The 22,272-nt window shown below is 39.1% G+C and overlaps 1 protein-coding gene across 3 annotated transcripts in view; it reads left to right on the plus strand.

The window, feature by feature from the left end:
* NTRK2 (neurotrophic receptor tyrosine kinase 2) overlaps positions 1 to 22,272 on the plus strand; it is a 203,468-nt gene that overhangs the window by 110,469 nt on the left and 70,727 nt on the right. For all 3 annotated transcript variants that reach the window (XM_018080932.3, XM_008934200.4, XM_018080933.3), the window contains one exon: positions 6,277 to 6,465. In XM_018080932.3, coding sequence (XP_017936421.1) covers positions 6,277 to 6,465 — 189 coding nt within the window. The remainder of the gene's footprint in view (positions 1 to 6,276; positions 6,466 to 22,272) is intronic.

A 22,272-nucleotide genomic window follows, 5' to 3' on the forward strand; every position in this document is an offset into this window, starting at 1 on the left:
GCATTCACTGTCCTGCTTTTAACTTGGTGATGTGCTGTTACCATGCCTCAGCACAGACTGGTCCCTGTTTGCAGTGGAAGTCAGAGCCATGGTCCATTGAAAAATAACCCTAGCAGTCAACATAATTTTTTGTGGAAGGAACTATGTTTATTAAGGCATCACAGCACAAAATCAACTCAATGAACATTGCTCTTTATATAATCTGCTTTGTAACACTTGACTAAGTAGATGCATCCTTATAAATCACAGTCCAACCACACAGCTAAAATCGGTTTGCTTTCCAGTGTACCTAAGCTATTAGTAGTGACTTCAGGGATAATTGAAGTGACGTGTATTGCACAGCAGTGTGTTGTGAAGAGGATGCAGGATATTGTAGCCTCCAAGACATCTTGTTAGAGCTTGGAGTACAAACATGCAAAGTAGACTGCTTACAACTTTGACGCAGCAGGTGAAGGGAGAAGTAGATGGACACACTTCTTGTTTGTGATCATCTAAGCAAAAGTCTGAGTATATGTGCCTGCAAGATCATGCGAGGTGCAACCAAAACCCATACGTTCTTTCTGATTCTGCATTTGAGCACCCCCCTTTTTTATTTTTTCCCAGAACCTGCTTAGATGAGAATTATTCACTTTGAGACTCTTTCTGTGCTTTGATACACAAATATAAGACTCCAAGTCTCAGAGCTATGAGCTCAACCAACAGAGTTTTACTTTAAAAATATGCAAGACTCCAACCATATCTGCCCTCTGGATTATTAGAAAAGCCTTTGGTTCTTTTAACACCTTAAGAGAGAGTGCAGAGGAGAAATGCTACATACATTTTCTCAGGAGGGACTTTACTGGTAAACTTTAGAAAAAATAAGAGTTCTCGGCAAAAGTTTAAAAGGTAATATACAACCAGAACAAAGCGTTCCACAAAACATTGACTTACCACGTACTAACACATACAACTTAGCAAAACTAACCTATCCAGTATCCAACTACCTAAAATATTAAGAAAAGAGAGTAGAAGAAAAAGAAGAAAAGAAAGAGAGATAAAAGGAGACATATAGCTACCATTCCTAGATCTAGTGTAGATCCAGCTACAGGAGTCTAGAAATGGTGGGTTCAAACATGTGGACGTCACATATCTGTTTTTATGTGCTCTGGCAGACGGTCTGTGGTCTTCCAGCCCACTGGCCACTCAGGGGCTCTGGGGTGAGGTGAAGAGTGGTGCTCCCATGATGTGAGACAATCTAAGGTTGGGTTAGGGACTCCAGGATGTGGTGTAGACCGTGCTTCTGGGCGGCCTTTGACTGACAATTGCTCCAGGGTCACCCCAGGAGTCTTAAGGGGCATGTGGGACAAGGCATGACCTCACCTCCGTGAGATTCAACTTGTCCTTCCCCCCTCCCACATACACACCTGAGTTGTTCTGACACAATGATTAATATAACATTCTCGTGTCTCATAACAGGAAGGTCATGTGCGTTATTCCAGTGGTAGACAGTAGTCAGATCTGTTGCTGCAACCAACTACCTAAATATTAGCCAAAGTCTGAAATTGCAAAGCAAACTTAGTCCCAACAAATAACAGGGTAGATAGGTCTTCATAGCATGCATGTTAAAACTGCATTAACTCTGATGGTGATACAAGTATCATGAATCATAGAATATAATCACAGAATGGCTTGGGTTGGAACAGACCTTAAAGTACATCTAGTTCCAACTCCCTTGCCATGGTCAGGGACGCCTTTCACTAGATCAGGTTGCTCACAGCCACATCCAACCCAGCTTTGAACACTTCCAAGGATGGGGCGTCCACAACTTCACTCTGTAACCTGTTCCAGTGCCTTACCACCCCCCACAGTAAAAAATTTCTTCCTAGTATCTAATTTAATTCCATTGTCTTTCTGTTTGAAGCCATTCCCTCTTTTCCTGCCTCTATGTGCTTTTGTAAATAGTTTCACTCCATCTTTCTTGGTAGGCTCCCTTCAGCTACTGGAAGGCCACAACTACATCACCCTGAAGTCTATTCTTCTCCAGGTTGAACAATCCTAATTTTTTTAGCCTTTTCTATCATGAAAGGCTGTATATAATAATCATAAATCTCCTTCTTTTGTCCAGAAATAGCAGCACACCTTGAAAATAGCTTACATAAATTTTATTTCTTAATGTAAGAAAACCCACATTTGTTGGTACCACCAAGATCAGGGACAGTGCAAACATGCGCTGTTCAAGAGGTAGCACAGAAGCGAGTTATATTTCAGACAAGAGTGCTGACACTGTTAAAGGTAAACCACACCCCAACCACAGTAATGTTTGACTGTCTCCAGTTCTCTATGGAATATGCAGTAAGAGAAGTTTGCTGTTTCTGCCTGTCCCCATATTATGTGCTGAGGATAATGCCCCACCTAGTTGTTAGAGGTATTTTGGTTTTATTATAGCTCATCAGTTTCAAATAGAACTGGTTTTCTTACACGTCACCACTTTTTTAAAAAGCTGATGGCAGTTTTTTGTACACAGAAGGGATTTTTCTTGGGCCTAGGTGATGCAGAATGGAGAGGTCTTTTGCTTAACAGTAAATAAAGGTGAAACTCATCCCTGCGGTGTATAGCTTGTATCATCTCCAAGGCAGGCTACCATTTCTTGTCTGGCTCCAAATTCTATCTTCTCAAGAAGTATTGTCTAAAAATGAAATCAAGGAAAGATGCTGGGAAGCACGTTGAAAGGTGGAAAAGGTCTCTGGAGTTTTCTTAAAAGCTCAACCTGACTGTGAATCAGATATTGGCAATAGCTAATAACTACTGACAACTCATGATTTTCACTCCCTCTATGACATTTTGTCTAAAATTTGCAGATATCAGGTGTAAAACAAAAAGCAGATTCTATAAAAAACAGAAGCAGTAACAGGTGATTAAGTGTAATTACCATACTCATTCTGCCTTTGACAAGTAATTCAGTGACCACATTTCATCTGGATGGAACCACACTCCAAGGTGCTTTAAGAAATTACCATTCATTTTGAACTCAGTGCCTGTTCAGAAAAGTGCAACTCTAGCTTCTTGTCAGTACAGGTGATGGTCTCATCTTGCATCCCAGAAATGGTTTTGCATTTCTTGAATATCATAGCCAGCTGCAGTGCTGGTCAGTAATTGTAACGTGGCTTAGTGATTTCAAAAAATGAAATGTAGCTTTATGATGAGTAATAGTCCAGCAAATAAAAGTCTATGTACAAGTTTGCTCACATTGAAAAAAAAGTCCCGGCAAAGGGTGAGTTGGAAAGAATGCGAGCTCAGCTGCCTCTGATACATAAAAATTTCCATCTGTTGATGGAATTGTCTTAATTAGAAAAGAAATAGACAGGAAATAGGATTTTTTAACTCAAACAGCTATTCAGAAAGACCATTACATGAGATGTTCACTTGCTAATATATTAGTAAGGGGGATCACAAAGTGATGCAGCAACAAAGTTCCTACAGTTGAATTTTTCTTACACTGTTTTGTAGTGCCAGGAATTGCTCTGAAAATCACGTAATTTTCCAGGTTTTCCTTACCTACATCAGAGAGCTGAATGTACTTGGAGCCTGCTTCATACCACACAGAAGAGTAGCTTTTACCAGCTAGCCTAATTGAGCAAATAGATTTATGGAACAATTGTCTACTTTTCACCTGCAGCACTTTGTGGTTTATACTGATTGAAAGAATAGTTCACCACACAAAACTGGGTCTTGAGGTAGTGTGGAAATTATACGATGACCAGAGGTCCTATTCATTATCCCACTTTAACATCTGGAAATGTCTAATGGTCACTTTTCCTTGCCATCACTGCATGTATGCTGGAAGCAAACAACAACAAAAAAGCCTCCCCCTGTGCAGCAGATAACAGCAGGGCTGAAAAGGACTTCAAGACTTCTTTCTATTAAGTTTCAGAACCAAGAGAATTTGCCTGTTTACTGTGACAGAAGGGATTCGACCCTCATAGTATTTCTCTATAAAAAGTCTTTGTTTTCTCAAGAAAGTATGTATTAGTGAGCCTGCTTTTTTGGAGCAACTAAGTTGATATTCAGAAAGCTTAGAGATGCAAGGATGTTATCTACCAAAAATTGAATGCAGTTTTAAATGGGTTGCACTCTAATACTTCTACAAACAACACTCATGCATCTGAAAAATTTGTTGTGATCTGATTTAAGTATCTTCTGTGCCATCCGAGGGACCCTTTCCCGCAATTTATTAGGCTCTGCCCTTCATTAGAGAAATCTTCACCAAAAACTCTTAATCCTGGCAGTTTTCCCAGGAGAATCAATCGTTTGAGGATCTGGGTGATCAGTAATAACAAAACTAGCCTTAGTATTAGTGGTTTCACTTGATAAATTGCAGAGATCTAGGCTTTGCTTACATTTGTCAACAGTGACTTTACAGTGAAGTGCAAGGTATTTGAAAAATTACTTCTAATGTTTCAAGCTGGGGGGAAGTACTTTTTCAAACCACAAGAACGTTTTCCTCATGCACCATTAAACCAGCTGAGAAGAAGGGAAACCAGGACAGGGGTGTGAATATGCTTGAGTCTCAAAATATAGGGTTGAATAGTCACATACCAGAATATTTAAGCTTTATTCCTGTGAGCCATGGCATGTAGTGATGAAGTGATTTTGTTAACAATACAGCCACAGAAGAGTAGAAGTTTCTTTAAAGCTCCCTTTTCTTTGCTGTGTTTGGGACCGTCCTTTTTCTTATCATATCCCTTAACTGTATGTCTGCTGCGGTGAATCCTGCCTGTCTTCTCTCATGTCCTCAGTAATGTGTATACAGAACCTGCTGCTGGTCCCCATTCTTACTCTCTCTTTCTCTGCATTCCCCATCTCTCCTGCAGACACAGATGCCACCTATGTGGCAAGTTACTCAGCTCTGTCTTGACTCTGCAGTGTTCTTCTGTCCAGCCAAAACTCATTCTGGGAGTGCAACATGTTGCAAGGGGTTACCAGTTACTGGTTACTGAATAAACACAGCTTTTTACTGTCCTTAAGGTCCTCTCTGCTGCCCCCTTCTTTGGGGGAACATTTGCTCAACCTCTCACTGCTGCCCACAGGCTAAACACAACTATTGTCTAAGGATGCCATTCCAGGATGGACACTTCCAGGGGGTGAATTTTTCCATCCGTTTCTAGCACCTTCTTTTGATGTTACAATTAGAAGATGTGAATGTCATCCCCAAAACCCTAGTTAACATGGACGGACAATGAAGTGAAATATGACGTGTGTGATCTCTGCTGGCTCTTCCGTCGGGAGATGAGGCAAAATGTCATTACTGCTAAATGGTGCTTCTAGTTTTCTCTGAGTACTGGATATAAACAGGAAAAAGTGATGTGGAGTTTAAATGAAATGGCATTTAAATGGCATAGAATTTAAATGTCAGTAGTTCAAATGTCGTCTGTGCTGATCGTGCTGTTAGTTCAAAGGTTCCTGCAGCTCACAGAAGTGGAACACTGCGCTAAGCAGGATTTTTTAAAATCCATTTACAAGGTATTATCTCAGTGGTACTTCCATTAAAAATACAAACCACAGAGTGGAAACAAAATAAAAACTGTCACTGAATTACTGTTCACAATAGACCTCTTTTTGGAAGGTGACTAGACTCAGATATGGATGGGGGAGCCAGTGGGATGTTCCTCTGGGTTCAATGAGCCTCTCTGCATTGGTTCCAAGTTTTGCAGTGTGGTGGGATGTGTCTTTCCCACTAATCAATTCAGCATCCATCTTCTCTGCACCTCTGTGACTGTGCAAATTGTTCCCTAGATTTTTTGACCCTGAACCATATTTGTTTCAGAATTTACCAGCTTCTCACATCAGGATGAGCCCATCTCCTCTGTGTCTTTTGTCTTGTTATATTGCCAGGTAGGGCAGGCATTCCCTGGATTTGTGCTGTTACTGCTGTGTGTTTCAAGTAGGGCATAAAGTAAAAAAGTTAGTGCATGTATTTTATAGCCTAATTCTGAGACTGACAGAATGAGTTCAGAAATTTTGAGATCTTTCCCAGTGACAGACTGTGCTGGACGCTGACATATTTAGTCTAGGTGATGTGCCAGTATAAAAATTTGTTTCCCATTGCACCATTCTCCATCTGCTTCCAGAATATAAAATTTCTGAGGTAAGGTCAACAAGGCACACAAAGAGAGCTGTTGACCATGGACAACTGGTCAAAACTTCAAAATAAAAGTGGTCAAAACAAAGATAAAGGAATTGTCTAAGGGAAGGATACCATATGCTGAGTTACAAGAAAATCTTTGTTTCTAACTCTAGGTCCTTCTTCAGTTATCAGCAATGATGACGATTCAGCCAGTCCCCTCCACCACATCTCAAATGGCAGTAACACTCCATCTTCTTCTGAGGGGGGTCCTGATGCAGTCATCATTGGGATGACAAAGATTCCTGTCATTGAAAATCCCCAGTATTTTGGAATTACCAACAGTCAGCTCAAGCCAGACACTTGTAAGTACAAACAACTCTATGTGTTTCAGTCATTCATTTTATCTGTGCAAGTGTTGTGACTCCTTAACAGAACTAGCATGATACAATACTGTAAATCCCTGGGAGTGGAAGGGTGGGGTTAAAATGTATGGAGTTTATTAAAGGTACATGGGATGAAGCGCTTTACGTCTGTTTAAGCAAAATTCAGCCCTTGTGGTGAGTCAATTAAGTCAGCTGTATTATGCTCAAAGCCCAATCCATATTTCTTCAAGTCACTGGTAGCCTTTCCATTGATTTCAGTGGTCTTTAGCCAGTCCTGTGCACTGAATGTATATTCTTGGGAGAAAATAAATCTTGGGTCAGAAGCAAAAGTCAGTATCGTTACGTATGTGCTACAGTTAAATTGATCATGTTGGCAATTAACATAACCCAACTTTGAAATCTGAGTATTTGCAAAGTTTCAAGAATGACAAGGGTTAAAACTTCAATTCTTTTAATTTCATTGTATAATTCAACCCCTGCAGACAGAAAAGATGTTTAATATTTAAAACTAGAGCAGAAGGTTACATGATGGACAATAAATGTCACATACAAATTCTTTCATGTTCAGCTAGAAGCAGGTGGAATGTGAAAAAATATGAAGAGTTAAACATAATTAACTATGAAGTGTTAAAAAAAGAGTATCCCTATTCAGATGCTACTTTTCAAAACTAGTAACGGTTTTAGAACTGAACATGTAAAACGCTGATTTTTGAACCAGCAGTTAGCACTGCACATAACTGAAAAAATACCTAAAAGATATTGTAATTAATAGTAACTGCACTGCTTACTATTTCTCATCAGGACACTGAATTCTTTAAGTGTTTCAGAGAAGGTTGCTCCTGCCTTTTTTTTCCTATTTTTGTGTGTTTGTGTGTGTGTATGTGTGTGAGTGTACATACATTTCTGAAGTGTCACTGGAAGTCTGAACTGTTTCTCTGAGAAGTCACTCCAGAGATTCTCAGTATAGCTAGCGAGCATTGGGCTTGCAACTAAGGGACACTATATCCTGTCTGTATCCTACCCTGAATGATATCACTTCCTAGCACAAACTATAGTATAGGGGCTTACTGCCAAGGTCAAAAATCTCTGCCTCCAGGTTTGCAAAGTTTGAAAGCTGTTACAGGAGTCCTTCTTGACCTGCACATGAGGGCATGCATGCATCACACATATGCATAGCTTCTAACACTGCAAACAAGGACTGATGCTGAACTATCCACTTGTCTTGTGAATATTAATGCTTATCTACATCTAGATTGTTGCACTAAGCACAGTCCAGAAGCATGTTCCTGTAACACAAGGTCTTCCTCTGCCTTTTTATTGTACATCCTTGATGTTCACGCTTACCATAGTTTTTTGTGTGGCATTATTTTGTGATTAGAAATGCCCCATTATCTCTTCTACCAGCAGATAATAATGATAATAATCTGAATAATCTGGCCTAGCATATGCAGTGGGATCGCAAGGAAATCACTGAATTGGTGATACTTGATCAGCACCAGGAAAATGTTATACAGATGCATTCTGATTGGAACATTAATTCATGTAAAGAATAGAAGCTGCTAGATAATCAGAAATGGGCAACATGCCATTAGTGCTCTTTAATGTTATATAAAAGGCTATGCTTTTAAATATAAGGCTACTGTACCTCTGTTTCCAGCTGCATTAGACAACTTTATAATTGTTAAAATAAACGTCAGTAACTGTGGAGTTTTGAACTTCAGCATTAATGTTGAAACAACATACATGCTGTTCTGGGGAAAAACACAAACTGTACCAAAATACAGAATTCTCTCACATTTAGTAAATTGCACATTAAGTACAGGCACATTAAATCACGGCTGACTTGTGTTAAGTATGTTCTGATCCTAAAAATACGTTAAGTCTGTGTTTGGTTTTGTATGCTGCAATGAAACCCACATGGTGTCAGGGAAATTAATCACAGTACATGAAGTTCAGTTGGTCTATAAATGCTTGCAGGAGACATCTTGGGACTTTACTGTGGTGCTCCAGGGAGGTTTGTGGAACTGATGCTTTGCATTCTGCCACATTGCCACAGTGGTCCCAGTCTTTGTCGTTTTGGGGATTTTTCTTGTGTTCTTTTTGCTTTAGCAGAGAGAATCAGGTAAACTGTGGCGGTGTATAAACCAAAGCAGATTTCTTCTACTACTTTGAGCATCTGTCCAATAAAAAGCATAATTAAAATTGTCTTGGACAAAAATGGACTTCCCAGATATAATTTCACATATGCACTCTTTACATCTTTCTCAGTTATTATTATAGAACTGTGCTTGTCCTTTCTTAACCTGACAACTTCCTCCTAATGTGTATATCTGGTATTTATAAACCTCTAAGCTAAGTAGCTTTCATACCTTTTTCCTGTTTAGAATAATGCCAGCTCCAGACATCATCTGGTTTCTCATCTCCAGCAAGATAGTTAACATTTATGTTTATTTCTTCTGGTTTAAGTTCCATTTTGCACTAGCATTAAACACAACAATCACTGATAGACACACTGGAAAAGGTTTCTTATGTATTCAGCATATGTTGGTCTGTGGAAGGTGGTGAGACACCAAGCTAGGTGAAACTGTACACAGATACTATTGCAGTTTTCACAGAAATTGAAGGAATACATCTGCTGCGAGTAGCAAGTTTATTTTATTTTATATTGTCTGCGTAAGGCATATTTTGACTTATCTACAGAAAACCATTTCTGATTGCAGTGTTTCAAGCTTCATCACAAAGTATTAGAAGTGTATAGGTTTAAAAGAAAATTAAAAAGTTCATCACAATCAATTCCATTTGAAATTCTATCACTGTATCAGTAAACTGATCCTTTCACTACTGAATAACTAAATCCTGAAGAGTGATGGCTTCTAAAGAGTCAGCATCAGGCTAAAAGTTATAACACTTTCCTCCTCTTGAGATACAGCCTTCAAGGTGGGAAAAGCAGCTTGATGAAGACCAAAGACCTATGGACTTCAGGGGTCGGGTTCCAGTCATTACTAAGAAGGACTGTATTTCTCTCAGGTTTCAGCACAACGGCTCATCTGTACCTTCAATTAATAACGTAACAGTAGAAGCTTACTCTACATCTTCCGATTGGGATTGGATAATATTTCCCACTTTCTCACCAGCAAACCCACTGATGCTTCTTCAGCACTTGTCTGTCTGACATGCTGTCCCAGTACTCGTGGCTTTTCCTTTTTATGCCATGTATTGTTCATTGCTGCTGGCTGGTGGATTTATCTGCCACTCCAATATCTTGAATATTTTCACCTTGAAAGGATATAGTCTGAGGTGCGTAGAGAAATTTGAGACGTGTACTGGATTTCTTGATTCCTTTTTGTATGAAATCAGAAGGTATTTCCATTTGCCAGTACTTGGCAGTACAGTGACAGCTCTGATTTCAGATGTGTGAGAGTCTGAAGCCTGGACATGCTGAAATGCTCTTTCCACATAAGGCATTATAAACCAGGTTGCGCTGTGTTAGTGTCAGCCTGCAAAACTCTTGCCTGGAAATTACAAACAAGGTCCAGTTGGTGTTGTTGAAAATTGAGCCATAACTTTGTAATGAAGTGACACCACCAAGTCCAGAAACCTTGCATGGATGGCAAACCTTGCAAAGATTTTTGTCCCCTGAAATCAGCTGGACAATGTAACATTTTATGGGCATAGATTCTAACCTTTATTAGGTGGTTAGCTTCACTAATCTGACGAGCTGTCACAGACCCTAAGATGTTTGATACTTTCATTAATGCCATGGTATTTCAAACATTAGTTTTCTACATCTCTGCACAGAATTTGTAGTTGCTAAAATTATCAACTAAGCCTACAGAATAGAGGAAACAAAGCTATTTTCTCAAGGAGTGACTATGGACTTTCTTCATCACTTAGTTTGCAGCCCGGCACTTGGAATATATCAGTCCATTACTGTTAGATTTCCATGCTTAATGGTGGAAATATAGTCAGTAAATAACATTGCTGTTTTTTGAGTAATGTGAAAAGCCAAAAATGAGGAGAGGGCATAAAACACCAGTAGGAGTGCCCAGGCTGAGATTCTCAGGGCAGAACTTGGGTAAGAAACTTCTTGCAGGTGGTTTTGGGATTCTGAGAATCAAATTGTTCTCTGAGCCTTACCTCAGTAACCCCAACACCTACCCCACAAAGTCACTGTGATTGCTTGGGTGCAAGTGAAAGGAAGGCTGGATCTTTGCCTTTTAATAGAGATGTTTACGAGCTCAAGGTTTCAGGCCCCCTAAGGTAGATAAATAGCTGCACTGACATCAGTTTGCACTTCCCAGCTAATCTGTACTTGCAACTCACTCTATTTTATCAATTTCATTGATTTCAGTGTTGGAAAAGAGCATACTGTACTTGGGTAGGCTTATTGATTAGTCAGTAGATGGTTTAGTGGCAAGATGTTTTCAGTGATGTTTCAACCATTGCATTTCAGATGATGTGGTGTGGATTGTGACTTTCATATGGGAAATTTAGGTATATTCTTGAGGTAGTCTTAATGTTTCATCCATATTTCTACAGTTTAAGACTCTGTTCTTTCAAGTATAGGAGTCTGAATATGCAGTTTATGTAATAGTTATTGTACTTCCAGTTGACCTCTATTAGGGAAAGTCTGAAGCTGATTACAGGTTGGCAGAATGGCATTTACCCACTGAGTTGTATTTCTCCTTCCAGGCTGTTTGTGGAAGGGTGCAGCTGGATGTAGTTCAATACCTAGTTCTTTTCATGTCTCTGGCCACTCACACCCTGCAAGGCAGCCTGGTTTCTCTTCATTTTGGAGTATGTTGACAACCTTCTCCCCAATCACTAGCAATGGGTCATTTAATATGAAAAAAGAAGTATTTGTCTGTATTTCCAGGGTAGGTTTAACAGAAGAAGGAATTGTGATCACCTGGTCCGTATTTCTCAGGCATCCTTGCCCAAGCAGTCCCACAGCAGAGCCTGGTCCCAGCGCATATGTGTCTTCACTGAGTGCAGACGCTCCCACTGCTGAGCAGGGACGAGACAGACTAGTAATACAAAAGCTGCTATCAAAAAGGAAAATTCACCAAGAAGTCTCTGCTATTCAGGGATCTACCAGACCTCTGACCCAGAGCAGCAGATTTGTCTGTTTATGGGTGCTGCTTATCTGCACGCACAGTGTCCCTTAGAAAATAGCAATGTGCAATGAGCAGACTGCCTGCAGTGGATGGTCTCCATTTGACTTTATTTCAGGTTTTATCTGTCACCTTACACTTTCCTACAGTTTTGAGGAATAGGGGTAATTTTCAACAGACATGAAAAGGTAAAAAATTAATCGAATTGGTCCCTGTGCACAGAAGGAGAATCTCCTAAGACAAACTATGGGCATTTTCATCTCTTTTGAAAGACTTTTATATTTGAGTGACTACAAAAAAAAAAAAAAAAAGGCTGCTGTAGTGTTTTCTTAGCCAGCTAAGCCCTAAGGCTGGGGATTTTCCATTAACTTCCAAAGTTTACAGAGCTGAAAATTTATAAGCAGCTCATTTGCCTATAAAAGAGACCATGTCCTCAACAGCCAGAATGCAGAGAGGCAAAACTGATGAATCTTAGTAAAATCCAGACTGGGATGAAAAACCTGTCCAAGCTGAACTTGCCGTTCCTGGCATTCGTTGTTAGTTGGGATTGCAAGGCTTAACAGGGCACTCATGTTGAGATCTTCAGATGCTGAAAATAAAAAAACTTTAGATAGTGAAAGCCAAACATGAATGCAGTTGAGATTACAAGGAGGGATATACATATTATATTTACTTATTGTCCTGATCTCACTGTGTGGTTTACTTTGGAGATATTTTATTGGCTGAATAAGGATATAAAGATAAATATTTTGTTATCTTGACTAAATACTTTTGTATTTTGATTGCATGTTTCAATCCATGAGTGCAGCCATCATTTAAAATTTGTGTCTTTGCAATTGTTCATCAAGTCGTAGGCATGTGAGAAATTACAGCCATATACATCAGTGATGTATTTTCATTAGTTGTATTTGACTTTTGTTAACTGGGCAAAAGACTTTTCTCCCAGACCATAGCGTACTGAGTCTTACATACTTTTCCCAAAAATGTGGTCACTTATTTCCTTTGTCCAACTAATAAAATGTAATGGGGAATAAATGAATTGATGAGAATCAGATACTTTTACTCCTGCTGCTCATTCTGAGACTTATCCGACCTGCGTTTTTTTTGTTTTCTAATCAGGTGGAAGAAAGGTAGGAGCCTTCAACTTGAAAGGTGTGGGTTTCTCCCTCATTAGGAATTCAGAATTTGAAAGAAAGGCTTATATATTTTTCCCCAAGATGTTACTTGTGTTGCTGTCTTGATTTGTCCTTGAAGTCCATTAACATCTAATAAAAAAAGAGGAAGACATGGTGCTCTCTGCAAAATATTTGCATTTCATCACACAGAATGTTGTTTGGTGACCCAAATAATTCAGTAAATTATTTGCACCAAGAGTCCAAATGCTGGAAATGCAACTGCAAGAAAAAACAGCTTTGACTTTGATCTCTACTTTGTGGAAAGCACGAGTGTTTTACTACCTGGAAATAGCAGCACATGAAACATACTTCAGGGTAAATAGCAGATGTTATAAGGACATCTGAGCAATGAAGATCCAAAGTATACATTTCAACAGTGGAGTACGAGGCAAGAAAAAATGAAACATACACTCTCAGGGAAGTTTCCAGGGTCAAAATTAAGGTAAAACATACACCTTCTTGTTTAAATTTGTCAGGTAAACTTCAGATAAGAACACTGTTCTTCCTCAGCAGAGCACTGTCTCCATCAAGCCCAACCGTGGGCTAAAGGGGAAGAGCAGACTTTATGAAAGATAAGTGAAATTAAACATACGCTCAAGCATTCTCTGCAATTTAGTGTGTTAGTTGAGGTCAAAAAAACAAGCATGGTGCTTTTACATTAGGTTTAATCTCTGTGGCTACATTCAGTTTGTCATTTGATAGTACATCTGTATCAGAAATACATACAGTGTCTTAGCACCAAAACACCTAGCTAAATCAGTAATATGTAAATGACAAATAGCACCATTTATATTGTAATGTTTAAATTATGCCTTTCAGACTCTGTGCTGCATGCTAGATTCTATGGATGCTGATTTTATATACAAAAACCTGCATGGGTAGTACTTACATTAAGCTGAATGGCAGAAAGGGTAATCCATTCTGAAAACCTCCTTATCATAAGCCTGTGCTTGGGAGCAGGATTGGACCTTGGATTTATTTCTTTGTGTCAGTGAAAGTTTTGGCTAAATGAGAAACACGGATCCCAGGGAAGCAAGGTAGTCTAAATAAGAATAAAATGAGAAATTTGAAGTCTGATAAATACAAAAGTATGAGAAAGTTAGAAATAAATAAATAACTTTGTAGCCAAAATTATTTCATAAACCCTACTTCTAATTTTCTTGAATTCACCACCAAGCTAGTGCATCATTATTAAGAAACATGAGTGTGTAAAAATACACTTAACTCTGAGCATAAACCCAACCAAAGCTGAATTTTGGGAGAGAATTATCAGGAATACAGTTGTCCACAGTAAGCATCAGTTAAGACAGGGTAGTATTTATTGCAGTTGCAGTGTGAGCCATGTTGTTTTTCGACTGTGTTTAAGCACAGTCTTAACATCTTCACTACTGTTGCCAGCAGCTGTCTCTGAGGAATTAATGCTGTCAGCGCTTTAAGACTGACATTTGAGAGAGGTTTAGCAGTTTCTATCCTGCAGCAGACCATGTGGTTGGCTTTGCAAGTTTGCAGATCTGCCCAGGGCAGGGAGACTCTGGATGGCCTGTTATGCTGGAGCCATCAGAACTGCAGAAGGTTCCGTGGCCCACTCTGAATATATGCATGGCCCTTGTGTTTCTGTATATGAATGGGGGTGACTTGCAAGGCAGTCCGCAGAACCCAGCAGGAGTTCACCTGCTCTGTGTTGTCCCTCCCTTTACTACATCATTTGCATGCTGGTGGTCAGATTCTGTGAGAGCTGCTTTCCCCACTGCATCCCACTGATGGTGGCTTTGAGGGTGGAGATGCAGAAAGCTTGTGCTCCCACCCAGAAGTGCGTATCAGCTGCTCTTGCTGGTTGATCTCCCAGACATCTTTTTTATTCTGTGGCCTCTGCATCTTGATTATCATCTGCCTTGAGGAACCTTTCCCAGCAGAAATGCCACAAGGTTCATAAGGTCTAAGTATGTTTGGTTTTCATAGGTTTTTGCTGAGGAGCTCCTCATTGTCTCAGAGTTAGCTGCATGTGTTTTACAAGCATAGGGTAGACCAGCAGTAAGTGGAACCGAACAGACATTTAAAATATTGTCAGAGATAAAAGTAACACAGTTGGCAATATTACTCTGTAATGTTCTTCAAATATTTTTTTTTCAGCATTAGCTTGTTAATTAACCTCTTAACAGGCTTCTCATGTTTTACAAAATCAGTTGGGGAAAAGTTCTAAGCTTATTTTTTCTCACTGGAAGGTGTTTAATTAATTAATAACTAATTAATTAATTAATTAGTTTAGACATATATTCTGTATAATAAAATACCTGAGCTCAGCATTTCTAACTTGTATAAAAACTACAATTACCTCAATAGACAATTCCAGAACACTTTTCTACTATCATTAAGTAGTAGAAATAAAACCTCCACAGCTGAAATGTATGTTATGAACATTTTTAGAGCCCTCCCTTTGTCGCTTTTTCTTAAGCTAGTTTTCTTCTGGTTTGTTGGGCAGAAGTGAGAGCAACTTTTATTACCATCTGCTTTCTCAGTTAAGGATGTGGAAGGGACCTCTCCATTGTGGGATGATGACTGAGGGGCAGGAAGAGAGACAGGCAGCCCTTGAGCTCAGTAGTACTTGGCAGTGAGAGTTGGTGTGAATTTCTCAGCCTGTGATTGAGCAGGACATTCCGCAGAGGATGGGTTATTGGTCTTTAAAGGTCAGAATGTGGGTTGACTCATGAGGCATACAGATCTGATGTGAAGTGAACACTGGTTTGGTCTTATTTCTAGCCCATCAAGGCCCATAAGAATTGAAGACAATAATTTGCAGATTGAGAGGTTTTCACCGTGATAGAGGTACAAAACTGCTGCAGGGGAAAATAACCTAAGTCAAGACCCTGCAACAAGGTTTGAAGTAGTTAAAGCTCAGTGGATGAAAAGTTGTGCAGGACCTCTGGTAGCGACTTGCCCAGTACCTTTGGGGGGCAATTAAATAATTAAACTGAAGACATATTGCATGGAGGTGTTGTTTGCATTTAGTAAAAATATGTGGTGTATGCATACATGCCTATTTCTCTAAGTTGCAGCATATCTCTGTATAATTAATACTCTGGGGAATTTGGGTTTTTTGTAGTTTCTGCATTTGGGGAATCTAAATTCCATTTTCAGATGTCAGCTAGGTCCATGAAAGGGCATTCTGGTGCTAAATAAAATCAAGTAATTAATTTTTGAAATAGCCCTAAACAGCTTTGAAGTGTAAAATTCAGTATCTTAGTCAGCTTAGTACTTTGTGAAATTCCAGTAAATGATGGCTTCACCTTAACTACCTAAATGCCTTTTGAAACCTGATTGCTGGAAGCTGTTGAAAGTCAGTTAGTTGCATTGGGTGCAGGAAAAGGCTCCAAGAGGATCTCCACAGTTTGGGAGTGGACAAATTGCTACAGTGGATCACAATAGTAACTCTGATAGTACCTTAAAATAGCAGCAGCTATTAGAAACCTTTCTTTAAATAAGTATCCGATAAGCCTTAAGGTGTGTATTTTTTCCAGGTCTTCTAACACATGAAGATTGGTTAATGCTCAGTGACATATTGATATCCTTTTGTAAATACTAATCCTGTCTAATAAACAAGAAGATATTCCCTGAATGCTATATAGCACCTTCCCTGACATTAACAGCAACATATTTATATCCTCCTGTGACCAAAACCCTCAGGACCAGGAGAGCAGAGGAGAGGAGGGATCAGAAGCTCAAAGGCCAAAGGCTCACAACTCATCCCCAGCCATTGCAGCAGAGAGCTGAGGCTCATCTGCCCTGGCAGGTCGTGATGTGAAACAATGTTAGCATCACCAGAGGTCCATTAGTGTCCTGCACCCCATGGAATCATGGGGTTGAGCCTTTGGTATTTCCTTGAGGACTCTGAACACCCACAGCTTAAACAATGTGCCTGGAGAAGGGACTGCTGCCAACCTCTGTTGCAGGGGAAGAGCAGAGGCACGTTTGCCGTCCTTCAGCTTCTGCAGCCCATGGCTTACTACAGGTGAAAACTGCCTTTGGCTTCAAGTCATATCAGTTCTCTAGCCACCACTGCGGAGGGTGGATTCATGGGCTGGACTCCTTCAGCTGCCACAGCCAGCCCCAGCAGGCATCAGAGGTGAAGCTCAGGAGCTCTGTGCTTAACTCAACCTTGGGGCTTGTCACCAACTATTATCAACTCAACCTTTCAGTCTTGAGCCCAACTCTGAGACAAGAGATCAGGTGCATGTTTTCAGTGAGGTGTGGTTTCAACACAGTAAATTACAGTTCTTGTGCTGAAGATATGATAGAGGAGCACAGACTTAAGACTCAAATTCACACAGTCCTTAGAGAACATATTTCTTTTTTGTCTTAGACTTTTTTTTTCTGAAGAGAAAGATGACTATTTCCCAATTCATTGAAGTCTTTTGCATTATGCATTCTGATGTAACACGTCTCCTTGCTGGAAATGGTTTCCCACATTTACCACAATGTTGTATTGCACTTCAGGTTTACAATTTTTTGCCTCTCTTAATGGCAGCATTTTAGAGAACCCTGGCATTTTACCACACTGATGAATAAACACAGTACCAAAATAAAATATCTTTTAGAAATTATAGAATCATAGACTCATTAAGGTTGGAAAAGACCTCCATGATCACCTAGTCCAACCTTTGACCAAATAAGAAAGACAAGAGTAGTTTCAACTTTTCTTTGCAGTGAGAGCTTTCCTCTAGAGGACCAGTTCAGAACAGATTTCTAATTTTAACCAGTGAGTCTTTCCTACCTCTTGATCTCTGTGTGTTTTGAGTTTGGCCTCAACATCTGAAACAGGACTATGGTAAGTGGCAACATTAAACTGTTAAGAGATTTATTTTGAACTGGTAAATTTTCTTGACTGTAAGATAGGGTGTTTTCAAGATAGAATAAAGCACATAGGTGTTCACTGGTCCTGCAGAAGACAACTTTGCCATCTCAACTTTGCAGCATCTGTTTATTGATAGAATATGTACACAGAAACCTGGAGAGCACTTTCTGTTGGAGAAGCACAGAAAAGCATAGTGTGTTTTTCATAATGGAGAGAAAGTGTACAGAGAAATATTTGAATGTTTTTTTGGTCTAGCCTTGGGATGAAGTCTCTGCTTGACTGTGTAATATTTATTCTTCATCATATAGAAAAGGCTGTGCCCGCCCACAGTGAGCTCTTTGCCTCATCAGACCAGTTGTCCCATCTAAATGTCTGCAAAAGCCTTTAAGAAACATTTTGTTATGCTTTCTGTGGCATAACTGGGTCTACTATATACAAGCATACATGTTAAAATGCACCACTGTTCATTAGCTAAAGCTTCTCAAAGATGAGTTTTCATTTTTAAGAAAGAAGGGCAATTATTTAAATGGAAATGCGGTCTTGAGTTTAAATCTTTCCTAGATCTTCACACTCTTATAATAAGAAAAGGAAATACTAGTTTACAAGCTAGGATATAAACCCTCCATGGTCACAAGCTGCCCTTTGTTCCCTGTGCTGCTTTCTGCTTGAAATTCTGAGAGGCTGTGTCAGTGCTGAGCAGAACTTGGGGAGTTTTGCATGGCATGTTAAGTCTCTGGCTAATCAGGCTAAGAAGGCCATAGGTCAAAGCCTATTTGAACATATTTGAGCCAAACCCAGCAAGTACTGTTTTCTTTGTATTTGGAATTAGCTTTTGGGTTATTGCTTTTAAGTAAACTAATGAACCATTTAATACTGTGCAAGCTAAGCATTTCTGCATTCTGATACACTTGAATTACTGAGTTTCTTGGTATGTGTGGTTAAGTTGTGCAAGCTGTAGGATTACTGTAAATAAAATCACACTTTTGAGCAGCTAGTACTCAGTCTGATCTCCAGAAGGTGATAGTTTGATTCATAGGAGACAAAAGTTTCTTCTCCCTTCCTCTTCAGCCCAATGAAAAGTGATGGAGCAAAACATCTGGGAAAAATAATGTAAAGACTTAGGAAATGCACCCTGTACATGAATGCAAAAAATACAAAGTATATCTTGATGTGATACTCTCTTATAGCAAGATTATGGAACAAAGAAAAGGCAATGCAAACTCTTTAACATTTTGCTTGTTACCTTTAACAGGCAGCTGCTCTGTATGGGCAGAATTTGATGTATGTCCTCAGGCTTTGCTACAGAGAATACCTCCCATGTTGCAAACATGGAGAAAAAATTCTTATCTTTAGGTGCTGTTTATGCCAGCAAGCATGTTAAGGGTGACACTGGCATCAAGAATATAAACTGTGAGACACCATTACTGATAAAACTCATTAGAAAGGACAAAACTGAACCAACATCACAAAGATAAAACTGCTAAATCATGCTCAGACAATTGGGAAACTAGTAGGAAAATACAAAAGCCTGCATCTTGCGTGTACTCGAGCAATAACCAGAGAGACCTCCAGTAAGAAGTGGCACCCTGTGAGACTGTGATGTGTATAAATCTCCTTCTCCCAAACAAAGAGAAGGAAGGAGAGGGTGGAGGAGGAAAAAGGAAATAAAAGATAAGACAGACAAAAGGGTAGGCCTGTTCACAGTTTACTCTGATTAAGCCGTATTTTGCAGCTCTACTGCTCGGAGTTCAAGTGATTGAGGTCACTGCCGAGGTTTTGTCCTTGCTGATTTCAGGATTAGGATTCAGAGAGCAAAAGGGTTTAGGCAAATAGGCTTTGCATTTAATACATTACCTGACTTGTTAAAAGCAGCAGTGTTTGATTAAGGGTTTTTTTAGTTGCCTTTCACTAGTCTGATATGTTCATCAAGTTTTCTCTTTTTTGTACATTTCATCCTGACAGCCAGGATGATTGGGTTGGGAAGGAAATTTTACCCACACTCCTCTCTAGCCCCAGTGAACAGAACTAGACGTTGACATGACAGAGCCTTTTATCTGTGGCTTTAAACATTTGTTGGTTTGGTTTTATATGTTTAAAACTGATGATTATTGCTTTTCTAGATGTTCAGGAGAGAGATCTTAAGTCCATGATAGCATTTCATTATGGTCATAACTATAAAATGCCATGATCTTTGGAGAGTGTGAAAAGATCAATAGAGTACAAGACAGATGAAGAACAAAACTCTCTTCTGGGTCACTGTTTATTTCTGTATCTGTCCATGACCCCCACCTCCAGACACCAGCTGCTACTTGTGCTCCTGGAGATAAAAGGAGAAAGATTATTAGAGTACTTGTGATTATCAAAGGGATTGGATATTTAATAGATATCTTGATTTGCTTTAGTTGCTGAAAAACAGAGAAGCTGTTCTTCAGATTTTCTTTGTGTCAGGAATATTAATATAACAGCACCAACCTTACTGAAGATGAGATGACCCATCATAATCCAAATTGTTCTAACACACAAATACTTCTGTATGCAAAACTTTTGCTGTTCCAAAAGATTTGTACATAGACAAGTATTTGCAGTAGCATAGCAATTAAATTGCGGAATCTTTCTTTGGTATTTATTATTTGCTCAGTCTGGGAGAGATTTTCAGAGCAATTGCTTTTAACTCACAGAATTCAGATCAGGAACTAAAGTTTGTCAAAAGTAAGTTGTACTCAAATCTTGGATTTTGGTTTGAACTTCTATAACTTCATTATATCTTGGTTAAAACTTTGCTGTGCTTAAACTGAGTTTTGACTTCCATTCTCAGCATCCCTTTGACTTGTTCATGGTTTTTACTGGGTAAGTTTACTCAGAGTCAAATTTGGTAGCTTCTGGATAAGAATGAGGAAAATGATCAGTGAAGCAGGCATCCTTCATAGGCTTCTGTATGAGACTGGCAACCAGTTCTTCATCTGATGACAGCCTTGAAAGGGTGGTTCATCCACCATAATACAAAGTGTGAGAGGAAGGTCCTACTTTACCACTTTGTACAGCCAGAATAATGCAGCCTTTACTGAATTATTCCAACTTCAGTACAACAACTCCTCCCCCTCCAGAGTTTCAGGGTAGTAGGTGAGATTTCAAATGCACAGAAGTAAACTTGTTCAAAAATGGACTTTTCCTCCCATTACTTTCAGCTGTAAAATGTAAGTGAAGGCAGAGGGCACTTGGTTAAATTTTGTCTCAAGTTTCAATTTGAAATGTTGAAATGGAAAAAAATGTGCATCTTCAGTAAAATTTAAATAATTTGGTGTTTTTAAAATTATTTCTTTTTAAATATTCACCAGGGAAAATATTTCAAAATTATGGGAAAGAGTTTTTTTATGTGGTTTTTATGGGGGAGGGGAAGGATTTTTCCACTTTGGAATGTTAAATTTTATTCTTTGTTTTAGGAAGCCAAAAACATAACTAAAATCATCATTTTTCTGCTGCCAAATCTTTGAAACTTTATTTTATGTCATTAATATTTCTCAGTGAAACTTTTGACTGGCTTTATACTGAAAGTAGTGCTGTGGGAATCAGAATTTTGAATGTCCTGACTGGTGTTCAATTAAATATTAGTATATTTTCTTTTGTTCCTGTACCTGTTTCCATTAATTTTCTTGTTGAACTTAACTGGTAAGGGAAAGGACTCTAAAAGACAAAAGGGACTGTATGTTACTGCAAGTGATATCCAAAAAGTCCAAACTTTCTTGGATTAAAGGGTGAAACTCCACTGAAGTCAATGGAGCTTTAAATTTTGGCACCACCAGAAAATTTGTCCTGTGGAATGAAAATGCATTGTCACATTTTGAATGCTCTTCATTCTCATGACAGACATTACTAAAGGAGTCTCTTTTCCAGCACTTATACATTTATTATTTTCAAAACCCATTTCCTCAGAGAGGTCAAAAGCTCTTCTCACCACCACAGGGAGGCCATGGGAATTTCGGCATTCTGAAGTACCATAGGTATCCACCTGCATACAAAATGTTAACACCTTTTTTTAGTTTTTCTTTTTAACCATGCTTTGTTTTTGTCATGAATCAAAAGTGGTAGAATCTAATTATTTTTTGATTGGAAGGGCAAACATTGCAGCAGGAAAAAATGTCACATTAAAATCGGATTATTTCCAACTAATCCATTAAAGAAATTCCCCTTATCCCTGATTGCTCTGTGTCACTAGTGTGATGCTATAGTACCATTTTTATACCATGTTTCTGGCAGTTTTCAGTATTATCTATGCAGAAAATAGATTGCAGATCTCTTCCAAAAGCTAAACATTTTTTCCTGCTTGGAAAAGTTGGAGTAAGTTGGAGTAAAGTAAAGTTGGAGTTTTTCCTCCTTGCCTGTATTGCTATTTTTACTTAACAGAAGACAATGAAATTGTTTATCTTTACTTTTGTCCATTACTTTAGAACCCTGAGATCCAAACAAGACCTCTTTGTACAAAGCATTGGGGAACTGCGCATCTGCAAATAACCCCTGCCTGAAGAGCTTTTGGACTATGGCCCCACTCCTGTAACCTGGAGCTACTTGGTTGTCCTGTGGACAGGTTACAGACCTGGGGCTTCACACATGGGGTGAAGAATGGGGGAAGGATGCTTGGTTGTCCTGCCTG

The sequence above is a fragment of the Manacus vitellinus genome, unplaced genomic scaffold (assembly GCF_001715985.3).
Source record: "Manacus vitellinus isolate BGI_N305 unplaced genomic scaffold, ASM171598v3 scaffold_50_pilon, whole genome shotgun sequence".
Taxonomy (NCBI): domain Eukaryota; kingdom Metazoa; phylum Chordata; class Aves; order Passeriformes; family Pipridae; genus Manacus; species Manacus vitellinus.